A 21254-nucleotide genomic window follows, 5' to 3' on the forward strand; every position below is an offset into this window, starting at 1 on the left:
CCGAATTTATTTATTTATTTATTTATTTTTGGCTGCGTTGGGTCTTCGTTGCTGCGTGCGGGCTTTTCTCTAGTTGCGTCGAGCAGGGGCTACTTTTTGTTGAGGTGCACAGGCTTCTCATTGTGGTGGCTTCTCTTTGTTGTGGAACACAGGCTCTAGGCGCGCGGGCTTCAGTAGTTGTGGCACGCAGGCTCAGTAGTTGTGGCACACGGGCTTAGTTGCTCCGTGGCACGTGGGATCTTCCTGGACCAGGGCTTGGACCCGTGTACCCTGCATTGGCAGGTGGATTCTTAACCACTGCACCACCAGGAAGTACAATTGCTTGGTGTTTATAATTTTAGCTTATAATTTAGCTTATAATTTTAGCTCTTCATGATTGGAATCTTCTAGACATTCTCCATCCTTTCCTCTAGGACTGGTGTTGTGAAGGTACCAGTGCAGATATTTTTGGCAAGTGTGTGGTCCACTCATCGTAAGGCCTCAGCTGAGTTCTCTGAGAACTCCCAGTCCCACCCACCCCAACCTACCTTCTTCTGATTTTTTTCTTGCAAGGAGTTACTAGGTCTTGGTGAGATTTGGGGATTAAGGCTCTTCCCTTGGGTAAAATGCTGGTAAATCTACCTTCTCCTACTAATCCGTTAAATCTAAAGTCCTTGCATGCAAGAGAGGGAGCAATCCCATCTGGTGTTCTATGCTTTTGCCCTGGGCTTTGCGTGGGTATCCTTAGGAGAGCAAAGCCGGTCTATTACAACAGGTTAGAGAACAGCCTCAGGCGGGACTGAATGAAGGCAGGGAGGCCCCCGACTGGATTTTAGAATGGCAGTCACAACTTGTTCTTCCTGAAGGAAGGGTGTTGCGTCTCTTCTCAGGCTGATGGCGTGGAGTTGCCACGTGGATTTGTCACAGTTCTCCAGGACAGCCTCTGGCACAGGAAGCAGACCAGGGGGAAGCTAACTTTTGGAAGCTTTCGGTTGCACAAGTGTAATAAGAGCACTTAAACTGAAGGGAGACCCTCAGAGTCGATGCCAGAGTGTTTGCAAGTCCCTTTCAGCTTTGACCTTTAATTGCCCTTTATTCTTGCCTTTCAGCCCTGTACATTCATTCCCTCGCTGAGGAGTCCTATCCTTTATGATCACCAAGATGTGCATTCAAGTCTGTAACAGAGCCCGGACAGCTGATGGGAGAGGTGGCACAGGCCTGCACTGGGGTTTCTCATCTCGGTGGCAAGGACAGTGGCACACAGAGGCATTACATTGGCTTCCGAGTCTAGATCTATAAATATATTTATTATAACAAGAACTTAACAATAAACATATACTATGTACAATACCGTTACAGAGAACCCTGTTTTATATCATTCACAGAAATAGCCAGTTTTGCTCCAGTGTGATAACTGAGGAGAGAACAGGATTTCAGTGTCGTCTGTGTTGAGTCCCGCTGACCACTAGCACCTCCTTTGGAGGTAGACGCCCACCAACGCTGACATCGCCCTGCCCCAGGCAGTTAGACACTTGTGCTCCAGTCCTTGGGTTCACACTTGCACCCTGTTTGACATAAATACTTTAAATGACATACAACGTATGTAGTTTTGTGCTTATTACTTTTTAAAAGAATAAATAATATTAAAAACTGCATAACGAAGCTCGGTATCTTGTCCAAGTGGGAGCCACACTTGTAGTGCTAGAAGTTGATGCCCGACACTGGGACTTTGTGTCATCAAATACTGAAAGATGGAGAGCGTGTCCTGTCCTTTTCTCCTTATAAGTGGTTTTTATGATGAAATGACGGCAAGTCGACTTACCAGGTATAAAAATGGTAAATGCGTATTTGGTACCAACTTCAGCTAAACAGCACAGCAGTGGCGGCTGCCTCCTTCGTGCCCTGGAATGGAAACTGGTCACCACGTGAGGTTTGAGGGTCTGAGGACTAGAGGGAAGGCCTTTCTCTGTGAGCCATGGGGTGGCCTCCCTCCTGGCTCCCCTTGCTTGGGTTAAGATGCTACTAGAAGAATGCTTCAGGCCTTGGCTGTCACGGCTCGTCTGAGAAGGCTGTCCCCATCCTGAGAGCTCTTTGTGGCAGGTGCCTTAATATATAGCTATAAATATCAAAAATAGTCTCCTGTGCTTTGTAGACATGTATTCTCCCTCCTTCCCTTCCAGCCTGGCCTGGGTCCTCAGCTTTACCTCATGGAGGGAGCTGAACTCATGTCACGAGCCAGAACTGGTTTCCTTCAGGAACAGAGTTGTCTCTCTATGACAGTGCTTCCATGAGGCACGGCTTTTACGGGGCTGTCTGGGAGTTACTTTTTCTAAAAATAAAATGGGGGCATTCACCCCCACCCAGGAGAGATCCTCTATTCTGAACATAGAAAAATTAGAGCAAATGCCCCACTCTGGCACTACCTACAAAGAGCTTTGGGAATTCCCGCGTTATCCCTCTCGTGGCTGCCTCTTTCTCTCGGTACTTAAAAATAGCCTTTTGTTTATCAAGAAAATGCCTTGGAAATCTAAATAATTCATATGGGATAAGAGAAAGCTAGCACAATCACCTTGTCCTTCTCCAGCAAAAACATGGTAGAAAACCCTGTGAAGGGACAGACGGTTCTCCCTAGCTGTCCCCACGGCTGCCGCCGCTCCAGTCACATCTGGCTCCGCAGAGAACCTGGACTTATCTTCGCCCTAGTGGGGACCAGCAGCCTCCTAGGCCTCAGGCCCCATACATGGTATTGTCCCTTGTTTCCCCGCGGCCACTGAAATCCTAGATGGGTTAAAAACAAAAGTAGGAATCAAAGTGATAAGGACACTTTGATCTTATTTCAAGAGAGCCTGACGCCTAATATTGTCATAGGATAACTGATCTATGGTTGGCTGGGGATCAAGCTCGCCCTGCAGGAAGGAAAAAACGGCTTCTCTCTCCCAGTTGAAAAATATGTGAAACTATTGCACCGGGCAGAGTGAGCGCCTCCGGTCAGAGCAAGTGCCTCTGCAGGAGCCCCAAGGCCCAGCTCACTCGCTCGGTCGCAGTTCCCGCAGCTCGGAGGCTACTCCCTCATTTTCCCCAAAGGCGAGGATGATTTCCTACATTCAATGTAGACGGTATTCAAAATGTGTAGCGTAGTGAGTTCCTTGATTGTGTTGGTCGGCCTCTTATTGGTGTTGCTGAAAGTTGATCTTTGTGAGTAGCATTTGCCTCACCAGACGTGTCTGTCCACAGTCTCGGCGTGGGCTTTCTGCTGATGTCAGCCGCTTTGAATATATTTCTTTATCACGACGCAGCCGTGTCTGAACACGGGGCAGGGCATGTGGGGGAGGAGGGCCCACGTGTTGGTTGCAGGCTCATAGGCTTCCATGTTGCCCAGGGCAGGCCCCTCACTGCTAACGATGCCTCCAGTTGCATAAATCTTGCCGTCGAGTACCACAGCACTGTCAGAGAAAACGAGGAGAGACTTAGCCACTGGATTTCCACCTGGGACCTGGAGATAGATTCCCGGCACCCTGTCCTGTCGCAGGCTGCCTCTCCCCTTTTGCAAAAGTCATGGGGGGTCTTGCTGCTTTTCTTTTCCCTCTGACCTCAGCGGGGATAAGAAAAACACCTTTCCTCCAGGACCAATCAGGACGTCATGCTATATTACCCTCCAAGCTGTGGGTGACACTGATGCATACTGGGTGTCCCAGGACCTGCCCATCTGACTCAAGTCAGCTGGGAGATGAGCAGCCTCTGTGTACAGGTGCTTGGCTCAGTTCACTGGGTCTCTGTGGAGCATCTTTTTGGTGTTGCTGGGACAGAGCCTTCCTACCACTCAAATCCAGTTGGGAACATGATGCGCCAGAATGATAGCAGACAGGATAATACGGAACTGAGTTGTAACTGAGCATCAGCCACTCGACTGGGAATTTCACCCTTGCCCAGGTGCTCAGTCAGAACTTCCTGCTGTGACTCCTTCACATGTGTGACCTGATACTGTCGCCCGCCCATGGCTGCAAGGGCCCTTCCCTGTGCCACACTCATGGGCTTGGTCAAGCTGTCTCGGGCAGCTCTCTGCTTCTCTGCGCTTACTATCTCACTGCATCCCAGCTACCCCTTCACACGGATGCCAGATCTATGCTTCCAGCCCCGAGTTCTCTCTCATTTCCACTAATGGCCATTTCTTCTTGGCTGTCCCCTGAAATTGAACAGAAACCCTTCCAAAGTCTCCACCCATTTCTGAAAATCTGAGCCTGGACAGAACAGGTGTATCTAGACGTCCTCCCAGACACTGAAGCCCCCAGCTGTCTCTCTCGCAGCTCCACGCCATCTGGGCCCCTCACACGTCTCCCCTTGTGGCATATCCTTTCCCTGCTTCTCTTGCAAGACCCAGCTTAAATATCCCCTCAGGCATCATCTCTCTGCGCCTACACTCTGGCTGTCTTGATCACTGGACAGTATTCTCAGAGTTGCCCTGCACACGGCCACCATGTAGGATATGTCACATGAAGGTAGGGCTCGAGAACTGTAGCATCTTCATACTAATAGGAACTTAGCACTCATCTAGTCCAAGGGCATGTTTCATAGGTAGAGCTTCCCCAGAGAGGGGAAGTTATTTGCCCAAGGTCACGTAAGATGTCAGTGGTAGACTGTAGCTTTCCTAGCTGTGCCACACAAACAGCAGGCACTCGATAAATGCCTCATGCTCTTGCCACACCGAGGATTCAGGGATCACCTCTGCACAGGTACAAGATGTCTTCAGGACGGCTCTGTTATGGAAATGCTGCAAATGGGGTCTCTGTGGTTCCCATTTTTTCCCTAGTTCCTCTTAGTCCAGGAAAGGGTGGGGCTAGAAGAGCAGGGTGTGTGTCTCACTGCCCAGGGTGGTTAATTTTTCTGGGCCAGAGCGCCCCGGGAACCAGGCCACACTCCGACCTCTACCTCTCTCTTCCAGGGGGGCTGGTCTGGGTGTGTTTCTGACCAGTGAGCTGCGGGACTCCAGGGCAGCTGTGCCTTGTGCCTCACTGGGTCCAGCTCCAAAGAGCCATCAGGATCATGTGCCATCAGGGCACTCCCCCAAAAGCCACCTGCCCCACGTAGGGTATCACACAGCTCTGGCCTGTTGCTGCCTCTCGTCTGTGACCGGGCAGGCGGTCCTGGGGGAAGCTGACCTCATAGCACCACCCTCACCTCTCACTGAGAGAAGGTGTGGCCTTAAGGACCTGGTGCCGGTGTCTGTAGGAAGCCATTCCTGTGCAGCTTGGAGGCAGGGTCAGGCTTTTGGAGCACTTCACACTCTGCACGAATGCCCCCCCCCCCCCGCGGCTGGCTGAGGCTGGTGCTGTTCTGGGCCCAGGCACCACCTCGGTCATCGGATGGTGGTCAGTCATCATGAACCAACCCGTCCCTCTGTCCCTTCCCCGGCCCTCCTCCTCCCCGGCCCAGCCTCCTCACCTGCAGAACTGGCGAGAGTGATTCATGTTGGGGCCCGCCTTAATGTTCCCTTTGTCAGGGTCATAGATGGTGGTGGCTCTGGCATAAGCCCCACCCAGGATGAAAACGAAGCCATTGAGGGTGACGGCAGGAGCGTACTTGTTGTCTGCAAGGAGAGCGGAGCAGGCAGGCAGGTCAGGGCCCTCTGCCGGGCCCCCTCCCCTCCTCCATCCCAGCAGGCCCTGCAGGGGACAGGAGCTGCAAAGACCTCCAACATCACTGGTTGGCCCGAGACCAAGGCTGGGGCCAGGAGACACCTGGCACGGACCAGCTTGCCCTTTGTCCAGGTAGTGGGAGCTTCAGCTGCACCTGAGCTGGGGCCTCCCCTCCCCTCCCACCCCCCTGGACTTGGGTGTGCAGAACCCTTGGGCTCAGCCCGCCCCCTGGGTTTGGGAATATTGACACTGACTAAAGCGATGAGGTGGGGCCACTGCCCTGCTCCTGGGCCGAGGAGACAGCTGGTTCTCACCAATCATCGGGGACTCGATGAAGCTCCACGTGTTGCTCTGTGGAACGTAAGACTGGAGGACGCCTGCAGCTCGGCCCGCCTCGTTCACGCCCCCAAACACGTAGATCTTGCCTCCACACACTGTGGCTGCTGCCGAGTGCACTGCCTTGGGCAGAGGGGCCACCGCCTCCCATTGGTTGGTGATGGTGTCATACCTGTTGAGAGAGGAGAAGAAGAGCCAGAATCAGATGGGCCTCGTGCAGGGCAGGGGCCTCAAGCAAGACAGCAGACACGGGGGAGCCCCACCACCCACTTCCTGCCCTCGGTGTAGCCCGATATTCCACAGTGGAGGGCACTTGGGATGAATCACTCAAGGCCACCCAGGATCTAGCCCAAACCAGCCTCTCAGCCTCCCTCTTGAACCTCAGGGGGGCTCTTGTCTGTCTGTGGAAACCTCTCTCTGCTCCCCAGCTTCCGGGCCTCTTCAGCCCTCTCTGTGCAGCTCAGTCCTACTCCTTCATTCAGTAGCCCGGCACTGGGCATCTCCTACATACCCAGCCCATGGGCTGGAAACTGGGGAAATAGTGGCCTTGACCAAGGAGCTAGCTGGGAACAGAAGGAGAGGTAAACTGATAAGGTTTAGCATGAATTGATGTCTCATTTCAGGGAGTCCCTGAGGATGCCTCAGGGTCTCTGGCTTGGGAAACTGGACAGAGGGGGCACTACTCATGGGACAGGGAATCGAGGTTGGGAGAGTTTGGGGAGGAGGATGAGTTTGGTTTTATTCATGGGAAGTTTAAAGTATCTGTGGGTAACAAATTGGGGATGTGCAGGGGCAGTTGGTATTTAGGTCTGGATTAAATATCCAGCTATGGGATCATGGGCACATAGATGGAAACTGAAGACGAGGTAGTTCACAGGGAGCGTGTGGGGTGAGGACGGGCTGAGGACACTGGGGAGATGCTGGCCTGTATGAGGGGAGCTGAGAGGAGTCCAAGAGTGATGTGACAGAAGGCAAAGCTGCAGCACGGAGGATGTGACAGGAGGTCAGGAAGTCCCCAACAGGTCACTGGTGGTCATGTCAAGGGCATCATATGTGGAACGGGAGGTGCAGGGCTATTTGTGTATGGAGGAGGGAGCAGAGAAGGTGGGACTTAGAAAGGACTATAGAGCTAAGAGGGGGTTTTGCTGATAAATGTTTAACAACCAGCTCTCCAGGGAAGAAAGTCCTGGTGTGTAGCATTTGCTGATTTCTGTAATGTAAATCCTCTCATCATGGCTGATTTCAAGCTACCAATGGGACATCACTGAATGTGGGGTTGGGAAGAGATGCCCAGTAGTGCTCAGAATACAGAATCTCCCCCAGTACAGATGCAGTGGACACATACAACCTCCAGAACATAGGCAGTAGTAAAATGTAGTAAAAAAAATTAGACAGTGATGAGTTTTGAGTATGGATTACCTTTGTTTTTAAATAATTTAATTCTAAGTTTATATGACTTAATTTTTAATAATCTCTGTAGCTAACAACTGACTTGCAGAGTTCCTGAAGATTTAACAGTGGGCTCTAATGAACCAGTATGAACCAGCTCCAGCACAGCTTGGGTTTTATTTTAATTTGCGGGGGGGGGAGTTTTAATTGTGTTTACATGCTGATGGGAAGGAGCCCAAATGGATAAGGAATGATGAACTATATATGAAAGAGAGGGGAGAGCTGATGATGGGTGGCTCCTGGTAGCTGGATGCAAATTGGATCCAGAGTAGACAGGGAAGTGGTGGCCATTTAGGCATGAGAGAGGAAGGCAAGGATGTCATGAGCATAAGGACATATGCAAGAGTGATGACAGGAAAAAGAGAGAGTTCTTGATTGATGGCTCCATTTTCTCTGTGAAGCAGGAGTCAAGTATTGGAGGAGTCTGTGGGGTAAGAGCCTTGAGGAGAGAGGTGAAGATGGGAGACGCACGCTCTTGAGAGTGGGAGAAACAGCTGACAAGGGAAACACAAAAAATGCCCTGCACCATGAGGATCCAGTAGAGGTTGGAGGACTTCAATACACATGAGGCCAATCTACAAGACTGTGGGATTTTCTCCACCAGCAATCAGCCCCCAGAGGGCAGGCGTGGAGATGGTAAAGGGGAGGATTGAACAGGCTTGCCCAGGTCTCTAGGATCTGTGGTGTAGGACAAAGTGGCAAAGTCAGAGGATGGAGAAGTGATGGAACATGAGTTCCAGGCAGGGCAGGGAAAACGTGAGAAGAGACACAGCGGATGGCAAGAGTAGACTTGGCATTAAGCAAATGGGCCACTGAACCGGGATCTTTGAGGTCTTTCTTAGTGGGGCAGCTGTGTTTCTCAGTTGTTCCCTGAGGGCCACCCTCACAAGCATTCACTCTGGATCTTCCATCTACGGCTCACCACGCTGTTCACTGCTCTTTCGTGGGTTCTGGACCCAAGGCGGGGCCTCCGCCATGGGCTTGCTGCACCACGACACTTGGGATTCTCCCAGCACACCTTTCCCGGGAAGCACACGGGGCCCACTTTTCCTCGTGAGCCTCCTTGAGGCATTAGTCATTGCATGGTCACAGCTCAGTGACCCAGGAAGATGGTCTCTCCCAGCTGGTGCCCCTGGCTGTGAGACGTCCAGCTCTGTGCTTGCACAGACTCAGGATTTGAGAAGAAGCTCAAGTACCTGAAAGGGGAGCAGGGGCTGATTCAATTAAGCCCCAGACGAATGATACGTGGCTAATAGGCAATGGAATAAGAGCCTTTTGGGACAGTATGAGAAGTTCAGATATCTGTTTTTTAAGCCGATGTGGCAGAGATCCAAAGAGCTGCAGAAGGAGCTGGGAGACAGTGGAAGATTATGTGGCTGTTAGTCTTCAGGCTTTCGGTATAATGGCACATTCTGCCAAACGTGAATTTCTTGTTATTCCAGGTGGCTGATTGCCAAGCCACAAGCCCTCCCGTCAGCTCAATCTGTCAGCTTCCTGCTTGAGAAGGATATGCTAATGACATGCAAATGACCCCGCGGAGTGCGGCGCTCTGCTATCATTTATCCAGTAACCACAGCTACTGCAATATATTGCTATAAAGTATTAGACCCAGTTATTTATATAATGATATAATACAGGTTTGTCTATTACACTGTTGTTTTAAACTATAATTATATAATCTTGCTCTAGTCCTGCAATACAGTAAGGTAATTATAATGCACCATACATCTCATTCATTATCAATATAAGAACAATTTTTACCCTTAGTGCTTCCCGGGGAACAAAGTGTCCTCGTGTCTGTCCCCATTCCCCTGACCTTCCTGTCACCCTGAATTCTCATCATTGTCACTGTGTGGCACAGAAATTGACCAAAGGGGGTCTAGCTATGCTCCTTGGGAAGCAGTGGGCACCCCTTCCATGTACCCTCCACCCAAGAGCCTTCAGGTCTGTGTCCTGTCCATACAAGAACGGCTGACAGATCCCAGTGGACTAGGGGAGGCCTCAGGGCACCGTGTCCTGGACTGCTCCTCCATCTCCTGGGGTTCCCAGGGTGGTCTTGCCCATTCTGTGCCCCAGCTGATTTTGCAGCGGAACAAAGGCCTAGCCAGCTGCCAGGGCGAACTGCTCCTGGGCCCAACAGGAGTGGAGTTTGTTCCCCTTCTTTGTGCATTTGATCCTTGAACAAATCCCTGTATTTATCAACAAGTTTGCAAAATGAGTAATCAGCATCTTAGGAGATTAAAAATAGCTGATAAGAGCGAGACAGGATGACAGATCCAGCTCAGTTTACTCCTACATAGAAAATGTCTCATTTTCGTGTGTTTATAGTGGATCACAAACGAGTGGAACCTGGTGCTTCTGGAAAGCTTGGAGAGTGATGGGTGTGCAGTGGGTCCCACAGAAGGCTGTCGGCGTCAGGGCTGAACCAGGTTCAACAGCAGTATTAATATCTTCATAATCACACGGGGATTCCCCATTATTTTCAAATCAATATGACAATTAAACGTTGTTACTGAGCCATCTCTGAGCTCCACTTGGGGGAGTTAAAAGCCCACAGTGAAAATCCAGAGCCTGTCTCGCTCTGAAACCATCTTTGCCGTAACATTTATCAAGTGTCCAATTAGCCATCGAGGGAAGAATACAAACTGAGGGGTTTGTGCGGCTCTGCAGGCGAGAAGCTATCACACGGGAAGCTGATGATGGGGGCTAGGGTGGGGGGGCCAGGGTGCGGGAAGAACGTGGGAAAAGGGCTCCGGTGGCCTTAGCCGTGACCCCCTGGGTTGGAATTTGGGGCCAGTTCAGCCTAACTTGTCACTCTCTGGGGCACTAGATTCTCCAAAAGCAGGACTGCCCTGCAGTGTCCCCCATCCTGCTGCTGACTCACAAAGCTATCTGAGCTCGTTCTGCAGTTTCTCTCCAAGGTGTCCCTTCTCTGCATGATCCATTTCCCCGTCTCAAAGGAAAAGACTGTTTCCACCCAGAGAAGCGCCCACCTCCAGCCTATTCCCCTCCTGCCTGCACAGGATCCCTCCGCTAGGTGCGGCCAGCTTCAAAGGGCCGAGGTGAGGAAGCCAGCCTGGAGCTTCCAGCAGAGGGCAGACTTTATACACATGACTTACATTCTCTTCTAGAGAATTCTAGAGGGTTGGCCAGGCCTGTGTGCAGCGACCCTTCTCTGGGTTACATGCAGATTTCCTTGGAGGTGTGGGAGGCAGGGAGGAAGGGAGCTCCCCCGTGTGTCACCTCCACTTGGCAGGAACACGAAGGCACAGCCACTGGCGTGGTGCACATTTGGACCATTGGTTCCAGCTTAGCCCTACATCCCAGCCAGTCTCTGGGCTGCTACTTCCGGTCCCAGTAAGTTCCCTAACTGCCTGGTCAGGGCATCCAAGCCCATCCTGTGTTTTTGCACCATTGGCTCTCATGCCTCCAGCTTGTCAGGCCCCCTGAATGGGACAAGAGTGTCCCGTCTCGGTGGCTGGGCAGTTGTTACCCTTCTTGCTTCTACTCCACCATCAGGACTTCCCTGGTGGCGCAGTGGTTAAGAATCCGCCTGCCAATGCAGGGGACCGCGGGTTCGATACCTGGCTTGAGAAGATCCCACATGCTGCGGAGCAACTAAGCCTGTGCGCCACAACTACTGAGCCTGCGCTCTAGAGCCCGCGAGCCACAACTACTGAGCCCATGAGCCACAGCTACTGAAGCCCCCGTGCCTAGAGCTTGTGCTCCACAACAAAAGAAGCCACCACAATGAGAAGCCCGCGCACCGCAACAAAGAGTAGCCCACGCTCGCCTCAACTAGAGAAAGCCTGCGCACAGCAACGAAGACCCAACACAGCCATAAATAAACAAATAAATAAAAGTCCAGTCTCCAGTGGGTCTTAATTGGGTGGGGTTTGGGGAGGGGGAGTGATGTGCTTTTAGCTCTCGGGGGATGTCAGAGGATGCCCCTGTCGTGACTGTGACCTCCTTACCTCTCCACGTGGTCCACATTGCCTGCCACGCCAAGTCCCCCGAGGGTGTAAATCTTCCCATCATAGACAAGGCTGTTGTGCCGACAGCGGGGGACCGTCATCCTGGAGACGAGGTTCCAGTTATCGAGCAGGGACATGTAGCACCAGACATCGGCCAGCGTCACCCCTGATTCCATCCCACCTGTGGGCAGTATGGGAGGTCCAGAGAGTGGGCAGGGAGTGAGGAAGGGTCTCAGGCTGGGCGGGCGCAGCCCTGGGGGCAGGAGGAGAAGGCTTCCCCTGCAAAGTAGACACTTGTGGCCTTGGCCTTCCTTAGCCCTGGTGTGGGGAGAGGCCCCCTGGGGAAGTCTGTGCCCGGTCCCCAGCCCAGCCCTGAGGGGCCTCACCTGAAAGGTAGATGTTGTCCCCTGCACTCACTACGCTGAAGAACTCGCGGTCATAGAAAGGCAGTGAGGCCAGGGGGTACCACTTGTTGTTCTGCGGGTTCCAGCAGGTGACAGCCACCAGCGAGCGCTGGGTCATCCCCACCATCTGACGGCCCCCAACCAAAACGATGACCTCGGCCACACCTGCAGGGACACGGATGGGCACCCTTGGGATAGCCTGACACTGTGTCAGCATCTGTGCCTGGTGCCTCCTTGGGGGACCACCCAGAGTTGGGCTGACGGCGTGGCGCCTGCCTTTGGGGGCTCGGGGCATATCCCGCCATACCTGCTGAGAGGCGGGGCCGCGTTCGGGGCGTCTGCATCTCCTGGCGGGCGTGTGGCAGCATGTGGTAGCGTTTGGCCTCGTTGACCAGGTCCCGACATGCTTCTGATGACTTGATCAGCTCCTCGTTGTCAACCACGTTGAGCAGGTAGCTGGGGTGGATGAAGGGGAGGCGGACCACGGCCAGGAGCTCCGCCGAGTACTGCGGGGTCAAGGGGGCATGGGGTCTTCTTAGATCAGAAGGTGGCGTCACCTCTTGTGAGGTGTGTTGAGAAGGAAGAAGCGAGAGGTGTGGGACTGGGCAAAAGGGGTAATTCGAGTGTGCATTTGGCTTGGGAGTGTTGACACTGCTCACCCCGGCCTAGGCAGAGCTGATGGGCGCTCCCGGCAGCAGGAGGTGAGGAGGGAAGGAAGGGGGAGGTCTGGCGTGCTGTGGCTGACCCTGGGGTGGGCCATCCATCAATCTCTTGAGCACCTTCTCCCTGCCTCCACCCAGGTCGCGGGCCTCTGCTTCACACCAGGCTGCCGGGGACTGAAATGAGGATCCTGATCCTTGACGAGGTGGGGCAGGAGCTCAGGAAGGGGTGGGAGGGCCCAGGACAGCTGACGGTGGTGGGAGGGCCCAGGACAGCTGACGGTGATCATCGAGCTTGCAAGTCAGAACCGTCAGAACCTGTGCCTCCCCATCGCCGGCAAGCCCCTTTTGTGGCACGCACTGGACTCCCTCACCTGCATCAAAGGCTTTTCATGGACTGATGTGAATCTCCCTCTTGTCTGGCAAACTCTTTGCTCATCACTGTATTTTAGTTTCATCCAACAACTAATCGGTGACCACTCTTTGCCGTGCATTGAGTGTGCTATTGGGGGTGCAAAGACTAATAAGACCTGGTCCCTGACCTCCAGGTATACAGAGTTTAAGGGTGGGGAAGGGATCCATCACATAAAAGGACTCTTCCCACAGCAAGAGTCTAGTTAGGGGTTGTGGGAGTGCAGGAGAGGAGGCTCCCCAGAGTGGGTACCATCTGAGCCGGGTGTGGAAGGATTGCCAACTTTTCCAGGCCTAAGGCGGACTGGGGGTGGGGGAGGGGGAGGGATTCAAAGCACACCCAGAGGCATCGGAGTGTGAAAGAGAGTGTTGCATTTGGGGGACTCTATGGATTTGGATGCAGGAGGCTTCTGCTGGGCATTGGGCAGCAGACAGGGGGAAATGAGACTGGAGAGGTCAGCTAGACACTGGCCTCCGCTGACCTCCTGCCTTGTCTGCCAAGGGCTGTGTAGTGTTTCCTGCAGAGTGGATGGGAGCACTCATGAGGGGTTTTACTTTATTTATTTTTATTTTTTAAAGTTTTATTAAAAATTTTTTGGGGAGCCGTGCCACGTGGCATGTGGGATCTTAGGTCCTGGACCGGGGATCGAACCCGTGCCCTCTGCCGTGAAAGCGCCAAGTCTTAACTGCTGGACTGCCAGGGAAGTCCCTCATGAGGGGCTTTAAACAGAGAAATTACAGGACCAAACATGCTCCTAGGAAGACCACGAGGCTGCAGGGTGGGAATGAATTTGGAAGGAGGAGACTGAAGGCGGGGAAACCTCTCAGGAGACGACTGCAGTCATCCTGGTGAGATGAGGGGCCTTGAATGGGGAGAGAGAGAAGCTGGCTCTCGTAAGAGGAGGCACAAGTGGCAGTGGTGTGTGGCCAAGTGGAGGTGGAAGGTGTGGGAGGACTCTCAACTTCTGCCATGGGTAATGGGCAGAACTGGAATAAGGAACACAACAAGATGTGTAGGTCTGGGGGTTTATGAATTAGAGGGGCTTGGGGGACATGGGCTGGAGGTGTCCAGTAGACAATCAAAGGCAGAGGTCTGGGCTGGAGACAGATTTGGGCATTGTGGTGGACGGTGGTGGTCATTACTACAGCCACCCAACCTGACTTCCTTCCTCTGAAAATGAATCTTGCCCCGACCCCGCCTGATCAGTCAGAGGACCGCCTTCTCCTGGGCCCAGTGGCTGGGGCAGGGGTGGAGAGCCATGTCTGCGTCCTGTATCCACTCAAGGCTGTGAATGCCCCCGCCCGCCCCATCCCTCCCTCCCTCATGCCTCTTCTTGTTCCGCACGCAACGAAGTAGCCCCTGTCACGTTTCACTCAGCTGCCTCAGCTCGTTCTGGGCTCCCGCCTCCCTGACTCTGTCCTCCCATTTGCTGCTCTCTGGGGGGCCTCTGAGCTCTCCTGAGAGCTACCTGTGTGTCTGCACTAACGGCCGGGAGCTCCTCACATGTTAGAACCAAGGTAATTCCGTTCTCAGCAAGGCCGTTGGCCGGAGATCCTTCCGGGCTGTGCTCGATTTCCTGTAACTCAGGGGCCCTCCTGCGGACCCTGCTCTCTTTTCCTTCCGCCCCGGGCTCCGGCTCTGATTTCTTCAGCTGTCCCCCCTGAGGGACTCGCCCTCCCTCCCATCAGGCGGGCGGTGGTTTCTGCTCGGTCCAGGTGCTCTCCACGCTCTCAACAGCCCGAGCGTGGGTGGGGCTCCTGCTGCTGGGTCCGAGCTCACGGGAGCCCAGGGCGCCCTGGCTCAGGCACACACTTCTCTCCCTGCAGGGTCCTGGTGCTGCGCACCTGGCCCTGCGGCCTCTCGGTTGGCTTGGGTCTCCTTCAGGTGTAATGCCAGCCCTAGAGAACCCTCTAGTGCCTGATTTCTCATCTCTCATCCCCCTTCACCGCTCTGCACCCACGGGAGCTGGTCCAGCCTCCCTGCCCGGGCCTGCTGGCTCTCAGATGCTCCCACTGCTGGTCAGACCAGGCAGCCCTGCCTCCTCTAATTTCCTGGCCCCTTGCTCCAGACACCATCCCTGTACTGTGAGGGAGAAGGGGCAAGCCGGGTGGGGGTAGGGCAGGCCCTACCTGCGCACGGGACACGGGGTCTTTCTTGATCCACTTGATGACGGTCTCGTACACTAGCTCCTCGGCCTTGGTGTTGAGGCTGTCATTGGCGATGTAGGCAATGAAGTCATCCTTGGAGATGTTTAGGATCTCCTCCTGGGTCGCCACCTCGGGGAAGATCTGCAGCGCAAAGGCCTTGGCCATGTGGTAGAGCTCGCTGCACTGCATGGCCTCGGCCATGGCCAGCACCCCCAGGCAGTTGCTGGCCGTCAGCTGCTTCTCTGGGGGCAAGAGCACAGGACGGGACCACTGACTGCAGGGCCCTGGAAGGGGTCACCACCCGTCCCCATCGCCTGTCACTCTGGATCCCTCTCTGAGCTCATATCTTTGTGACCCGCCTTCAGCATTCAGAGTTCCCACAAGCCCATTTCCTGTGTTCCTGGATCTTCAGATCCATTTTCTGGCTTTTTCTCTGCCCCGTCTCATGCTGACTTCCCCGGGGCCTCCCTCTGCTGCTGCAGGTCCCGGCAGAGGGGCCGAGACTGAGGTATGGAGTGTCAGTGCCGGGCTCAGACCTTTTTCAGTGCCTGTGAGTGGAAGAGGCCTGGACTTGGGGGGTCACACTGAGGCTTATGGTGTCTGCCATAATTGTGACAGGCACGTCTGGGGTCCCAGCCTTCTACTTTAGAGTCATGGTAGCAGTAACACCCCTTATAAGCCCACCCACCACCTCCCATGGGTCTCGGCCTCACCCAACCTGACCTCCAGACCTGGGGTCAGTCTGGCCAGAGCTCCTGAGATCTGACTAATGGTTATTCTAGTCTAGACGTGTCTGGGTCCCAGGAGGCCCATCACTTTTGTGGTTCCTGACTCTTCTAGATGGCTCATTCCCCCAAGGTCACGTCTCAGGCCCCTGGCCATCCCCACCTGGCCTGTTCCCATCCCTGCCTCTCTCACTCCACACTCAGGCCGGTTCTGGTGACTCCTGTCTCTGCCCCTCCCTCTCCCTGCTCTCACCGAACTGGGCAGCTCCAAACTGTAAAGTGAGTGTATTCTCTGGGTTGGGTCTAATAGAAGCAAGTTTGTTCAGTGTTTAGAGAGCAGGGCTGTGAGGCCAGGGCACAGGCTCCCCATGAACAGACCATTCACACAGGCTTCTCGGTCCATTTGTCCTCACAAGGCTGCCCGGGGTCCCGGTGTGGCCTTTCTGGCCCTCAGAGGAGCGATGCAGAGAACATCTCTGTCCGCCAGTGAGCAGAGGCCTTTGTGCACAGTTAACCCGAATTATCACCTTAAAACTGCTGTGGAATCCAGCTACACCCTGAGGCGGTCTGGCTGGGCACGCACAGCCCTTTCCTCTCGATCCTTGCTGTTTTTGAGCTGTTTGCACATCAGCCCTGTTCCCTGCGGCTCACCGAGAAAGGACACGCAGACTTTGCAGAAGGTGTGGAACTGGAACTTGCTGGCTGCCTCTAGCAGGGTCTTGGCGTTGGCCGAGTCGATGACCAGGGAGCCCGTGTAGACAAACTCCAGCAGCAGCTCAAGGACGTCGGCCTGCAGGTTGGACAGGACGAGCTCCAGCTTCTCCCGGCCGCACTGGCTGCCGTCTTGCACCGACCTAGGCACAGAGACCAGGGTGTCCTTACCTGCCGCCCTGCGGCCACGGCGCCGCCTCCTCACAGGGCTAGGTCTCCCTGCACACCTCGGTCACGCCCTTCCTTTTAGGACTCAAGGGACACAGCAATGACACACCTGAACCTAGCGACCTTACACGGGATCTGAAAGAGAAGAGTCTGACCAGAGACGCCCAGAAGAACAGAAAACCCTGCTTATCACTACTCGGCATGTCCATGCAAAAAAAGATGCAAATCAAAAAGCATGAGCTGTGGATGGGGACGAGGACCAAGACTGGCCTCAAAGGGAAACAATACGGTTCGGCTCCACTGCTGGCCCCGGCGTCTCCGCCAAACAAAACGTGGCCGGCAGGTCCTGGGCCGCGGGGCCCGTCTGCCTCCAGTGGGAGAATCTCCAGCGTGACTGAGGCTCCCAAACGCCTGCGATCGCAGCCAATCCCTTGATTGCCCTGAAGACTGAGGGCCCCAAGCCGTCCCGGAACCCTGACTCCAACCCCACCTCTTTCCAAAAACATATTGTTTCCTTTTAGGCATGGAAAGGAAGCCCTTCATGACATTGCTTGGAAACTGAGGACGAGACGAGATAGACGGACAGAATGGTTAGAGCCAGGAGGAGGGGAGGGAGAACAACCAAGGACTTCCGCCACAGACAGCCAGCAGCCATGACCTAGGACCTGGCCCGGGGCGGGGCCTCCTGCCACATGGAACACGGGGTCAGAGGTCAGAGTGGCCTGCGTGTAGAGTGTGCATCGGGCTTGTGAACTGGGGGGAGCAGGGGAGGGACACAGATATATAAATATGTTTATATCTGGTGTCTACAGAAATACAAAACCATTGCAAAGGCTCCTAAGGCCTGGCAGCCGCACCCTAAAGCTGGACCTGGAAGGAAACAGATAAGATGAAGCAAAAGTAACACCAATCGAGAAGTGACCAAGAGGAGAAACACCCAGAGAGTTAGGAGGGAGGCAGGGTTCTCAGAGGCCATCGGCTTGGCACGCGGTCTCGGCCGCTCTGACCTGTCCTGCTACCCGCACTGAGCCTGGTCCTGCCCCGGGGGGGCTGGGTTCAGCCACGTGCTGGGAAATGACCTCTGCGTTCCTGGCCCTGCCTCCCCACCCTGTCCTGAGGAGGCCAGGGGCCGAGACTCTTGTGACTGGTCCCTTGGGTGCACCTGTGGCCGGCAGTGGGGGTGTGCAGGTGTCCGGGGGGTGAACAGGCTGGCCCCAGAGAGAGGCCGACTCCCGTGTAAGCAGGGAGTTAGGGGACCTGGGTGCCCCAGCTCTGCCACCGACAGGCGGGCAGCCTTGGTCTCTCTGGCCCTCAGGCTCCTTATCTGCAAAACAGAGGACTGAACTGGATGAGGTCCAAAGTCCCATAGAGTTCAAGTGACAGAGGCTGGAAGATACCTTCCCGGGAGACTCTGCTCTACACGACAGAACCTGAAATGCCACCGTTTGAGCAACATTCTCTCTGGTTAGGCACTGGCCTCCCATGGCCTTTACAATACAAATATGACCTGGCAGGGAACAGGTGAAGCAGTGAGCCTGCGTCCAGGCCCCCCTCCCAGGGGTGCCACTCTGCACCTCCACGTAGGATGGCTCATCTGACCAGGGCCCTGAAGGCTTCATTCTGCCTCGAGCCCTGGGCAGGGCCAGAAAGCTGAGCGGAAAGGTACAGGCTAAACAGAGGGTCTGAGCAGAGCCCCTTCTCAAACCCATAGATGTACGCAGTGTGTGTGAGTTTTAAAGTGTCTTAACACACCTAGTGTTCTCCTGTTAGGATGGAGTCCCATGCTTGGGTGACTTTGTTAAGTATAAAAATGGTTTATTATGTGATCACTTGAAACCACAGACATTCTCCACACCCCAGGCCTCCGGGGCCATCTGGTCAACCTCTTACTCGACTCTGCCTTCCTTCCGACCTGCCACTCTCTGGCCTCCACACCCTCACCCCCACGCCCTTCATGCTCTGCAGAGGTCACGTTGGGCCACAGCCAGGGCAGGGCTGATGAGGCCAAAGTAAGGCTGCTCCCCTTCTCCCAATGCTCACAGCCACTGCTGCCTCCCCCTCTGGCCAGCCCTCCAGTCTCCCCACGAGTCCTCAGCACAAAATCAGTGAAGAGCTGAGGTGGGACTTTAGGATGTGCACACACACGCACTGAAATGCATGTGACCTGTGACCCCGAGAACCAAGGAACAACCCTGTGAGGACAGGTGTTGGGTAGATGGAAGGCCAGCGGAGCCCCCGGCCCTGAGTTATAGTCTGATGGGACCTGCATGGCTGCACTTGTGGGGAGATGTTGTCTTGCCCAGAATCTGAGCCAGGGAGAGGGTCCTGGGGACAAGGTGATGCTCGCATGGCTAGGAGCCAAGGGGTTGCTTGAGGAGGCTCATGGGATGTCAACCATTGCAGGTTCTGTCCAGGGTTGAAGAGGACCGCTGTTCCTGTGATGCTCAGCTGAGGCTCTGCTCCTCCAGACCCCCCACTTCCCATGGGGGCAACCTGGAGAGGAGGGGGCCGCTGGGCACCCTGTGGGGAGTGGCTGGAGGCCCCTGGGGCCAGATGCCAGACACTGTGAGCTGACTGACCATTCCTCTCGGAATGAGGAACTCTTGGGGACGGGATGGAGACTTTGTCATGTGACTGAGTTCAAGATCTGGAGGAAGAGAGGCCCCCGACAGTGAGGCCTCATGCAGCTCCCCTGCACAGGCATGTTGATGGTCCACACAGGCATTCTTGTGTGGCTGGACAGCTGTGGGGGCAGAGGTAGGCCAGTGGCCACTCTCCAACCCTGACCATCAGACTGTCTTGGGACGGGACCTCTGTGCTCCTTAGACCTCTTCCCTCTGAGCAAGGACCCCCTGGGAGGTATCGCCCTTGATGGGTGGCCCTGGTCACCAGTGGGGAGCTGTGTCCTCCCCAGATAACCATTCTGTCCCTCTCCTGAGCTGGGTCTGGGGGTCTGAGCATCCCATTTCTCTCAGCCCCATGGAGTATCTGGGGAGCTGCTGGGCCATCGGGGTCATGATATGACCTTGGAGAAGGGGGAGCAGGGCAGGATCGGGCAGCCTTAGCCTTATCAGGGTGGGGCTATGGACCCGACAATTGGGGGTCGGAGCATGGGAGTGAGGGTCAGGCTGGAGCTGCCCAGTCCACACAGGTCCTCCAGGTTCTATCAGAAAACTAAAACTTCCTGGGGTCACCTTCTCCCAAGATGGGCTGTGTCTCTAAGGTGTGGGACACAGCCTCTGCTTGGCAGGCCTAAGTCTGTGGATGTGCTGGGAATGCCTCAGCCCCAATATCAGGATGTTTGCGACCCTACCATTAACACTTCACTCACGTGGGATAAGAGCTGCCTTCTCCAGAATTCAGGACAGAGTGCCTCATCTACCCCTCACACACCTCAGTGATCAGATGCCTTCATTTTGCAAGCTGGACCTGGAACTGTTGGGGCAGTGGTGGGTGGGGACAGTCACGGAGCAGGGATGAACGTGGATGGTACCCTGCTCTGCTCAGGAGGGTGACCTCACCCTCCTGACATGATGCCCACCCTGCCCCACAGAGAGGCACTCAAGTGTGTCATCAGCTCCAGGGCACAAACACAAGCACACACCAGACTCATTGGCTCTGAGGACTTTCCTGGCAATAAGTCTGGCTCATGTCATTCTGCCAGCATTAGGGATGTGTGACTATCTGCTCTTCTAGTCACACTGCTCTATTCTCCCAGAAAAGGGGGCAGACTGCCACCCACAAATGCCCAGCGTCTCAGGGCAGGAGGGCAAAGGCATATGGCTTGACTCCTGCGTTAACGTCTGTTGGGCTCCCCTACATCCCGGGTCTGTGCCACTCAATTAGAGAGATCCTTTTAGCTTCCTCTGGAGAGGGAGCTGGAGCGAGAAGCCCAGAGTCTACACATGGGGCTTGTGAAAATCAACCTGCACAAAATCAGTTTGTCCATCTGTTTTCATTTACTATGAAAAGAGGATATAGTTCAAACACGTCGGTGGCTCCCACAGGCTTAGCGAGATGAGGGTTTCCGCTGGAAGGTAGAACGCCAGGTCTCTGTCCCATCTGGTGGGACCAGGGGGCAGTGCTCCTCTGGGGCTGAACATTTCCTCCCACACTCTCGGAAGGGAGGGCAGTGTCCCTGCTGTCTCTAAAGAACAGTCCCGTCCCCTCTGATGGGGCCTGCAGCCCACGCAGCCAGTGAGGGCAGCCAGTGCCCCTGGTGGCACCAAGCATCCCCCAGAGCTCCTTGGCTCCTGGGGGACAAGTGAAGGGACTTCTCCTTTATGATCCCAAAGAGAAAGTCCAGGGCAGACCTAGGTCCTGCTTGCTGGGGTTGAGAAGTGACTCTTGTGACTTGGGGGCTGCATCCCCAGGACCCCACTAGGTCTAGTCTGCTCAAACCTATCCTCCTTCTTTCCTGAAACCTGGAAGGAGGCTCAGCCCACAGTCTTCTCCTCCACTCAGTCCTCCTGGGGTTCCCCCTCCAGCCGGGATGCAGGTGAGGCCTGGTTGTTACGCAGCACTAGCCTTCACATTATCCAAAGACAGAGTTGCAGCTCCTTTTCCTGCTGGGTTTTCACCTGGTTCATAGGGACACAGATGGGGCAACAGATGGATAATGGGGCAGCCCAGTTGTCTCGGCCTGGGCTTTGCTTTG

General features: G+C 54.7%; 1 protein-coding gene across 5 annotated transcripts in view; it reads right to left on the reverse strand.

Annotated features, from left to right (window-relative positions):
* Nucleotides 1-1258: 1258 nt before the first annotated feature.
* Nucleotides 1259-21254, reverse strand: part of KLHL29 (kelch like family member 29) — a 311729-nt gene continuing 291733 nt past the window's right edge. For 4 of the 5 annotated variants that reach the window (XM_060169436.1, XM_060169435.1, XM_060169433.1 and 1 more), the window contains 8 exons: nucleotides 16370-16572; nucleotides 14976-15235; nucleotides 12083-12281; nucleotides 11758-11940; nucleotides 11372-11552; nucleotides 5927-6120; nucleotides 5419-5563; nucleotides 1259-3422 (listed from right to left, as the gene is read on the reverse strand). In XM_060169436.1, coding sequence (XP_060025419.1) covers nucleotides 3239-3422; nucleotides 5419-5563; nucleotides 5927-6120; nucleotides 11372-11552; nucleotides 11758-11940; nucleotides 12083-12281; nucleotides 14976-15235; nucleotides 16370-16572 — 1549 coding nt within the window. In that variant the 3' untranslated portion in view covers nucleotides 1259-3238. The remainder of the gene's footprint in view (nucleotides 3423-5418; nucleotides 5564-5926; nucleotides 6121-11371; nucleotides 11553-11757; nucleotides 11941-12082; nucleotides 12282-14975; nucleotides 15236-16369; nucleotides 16573-21254) is intronic. The other variant, XR_009544133.1, reaches the window with a different exon arrangement.

This window comes from Lagenorhynchus albirostris, chromosome 13 (genome assembly GCF_949774975.1).
Source record: "Lagenorhynchus albirostris chromosome 13, mLagAlb1.1, whole genome shotgun sequence".
In the NCBI taxonomy this organism is placed as follows: domain Eukaryota; kingdom Metazoa; phylum Chordata; class Mammalia; order Artiodactyla; family Delphinidae; genus Lagenorhynchus; species Lagenorhynchus albirostris.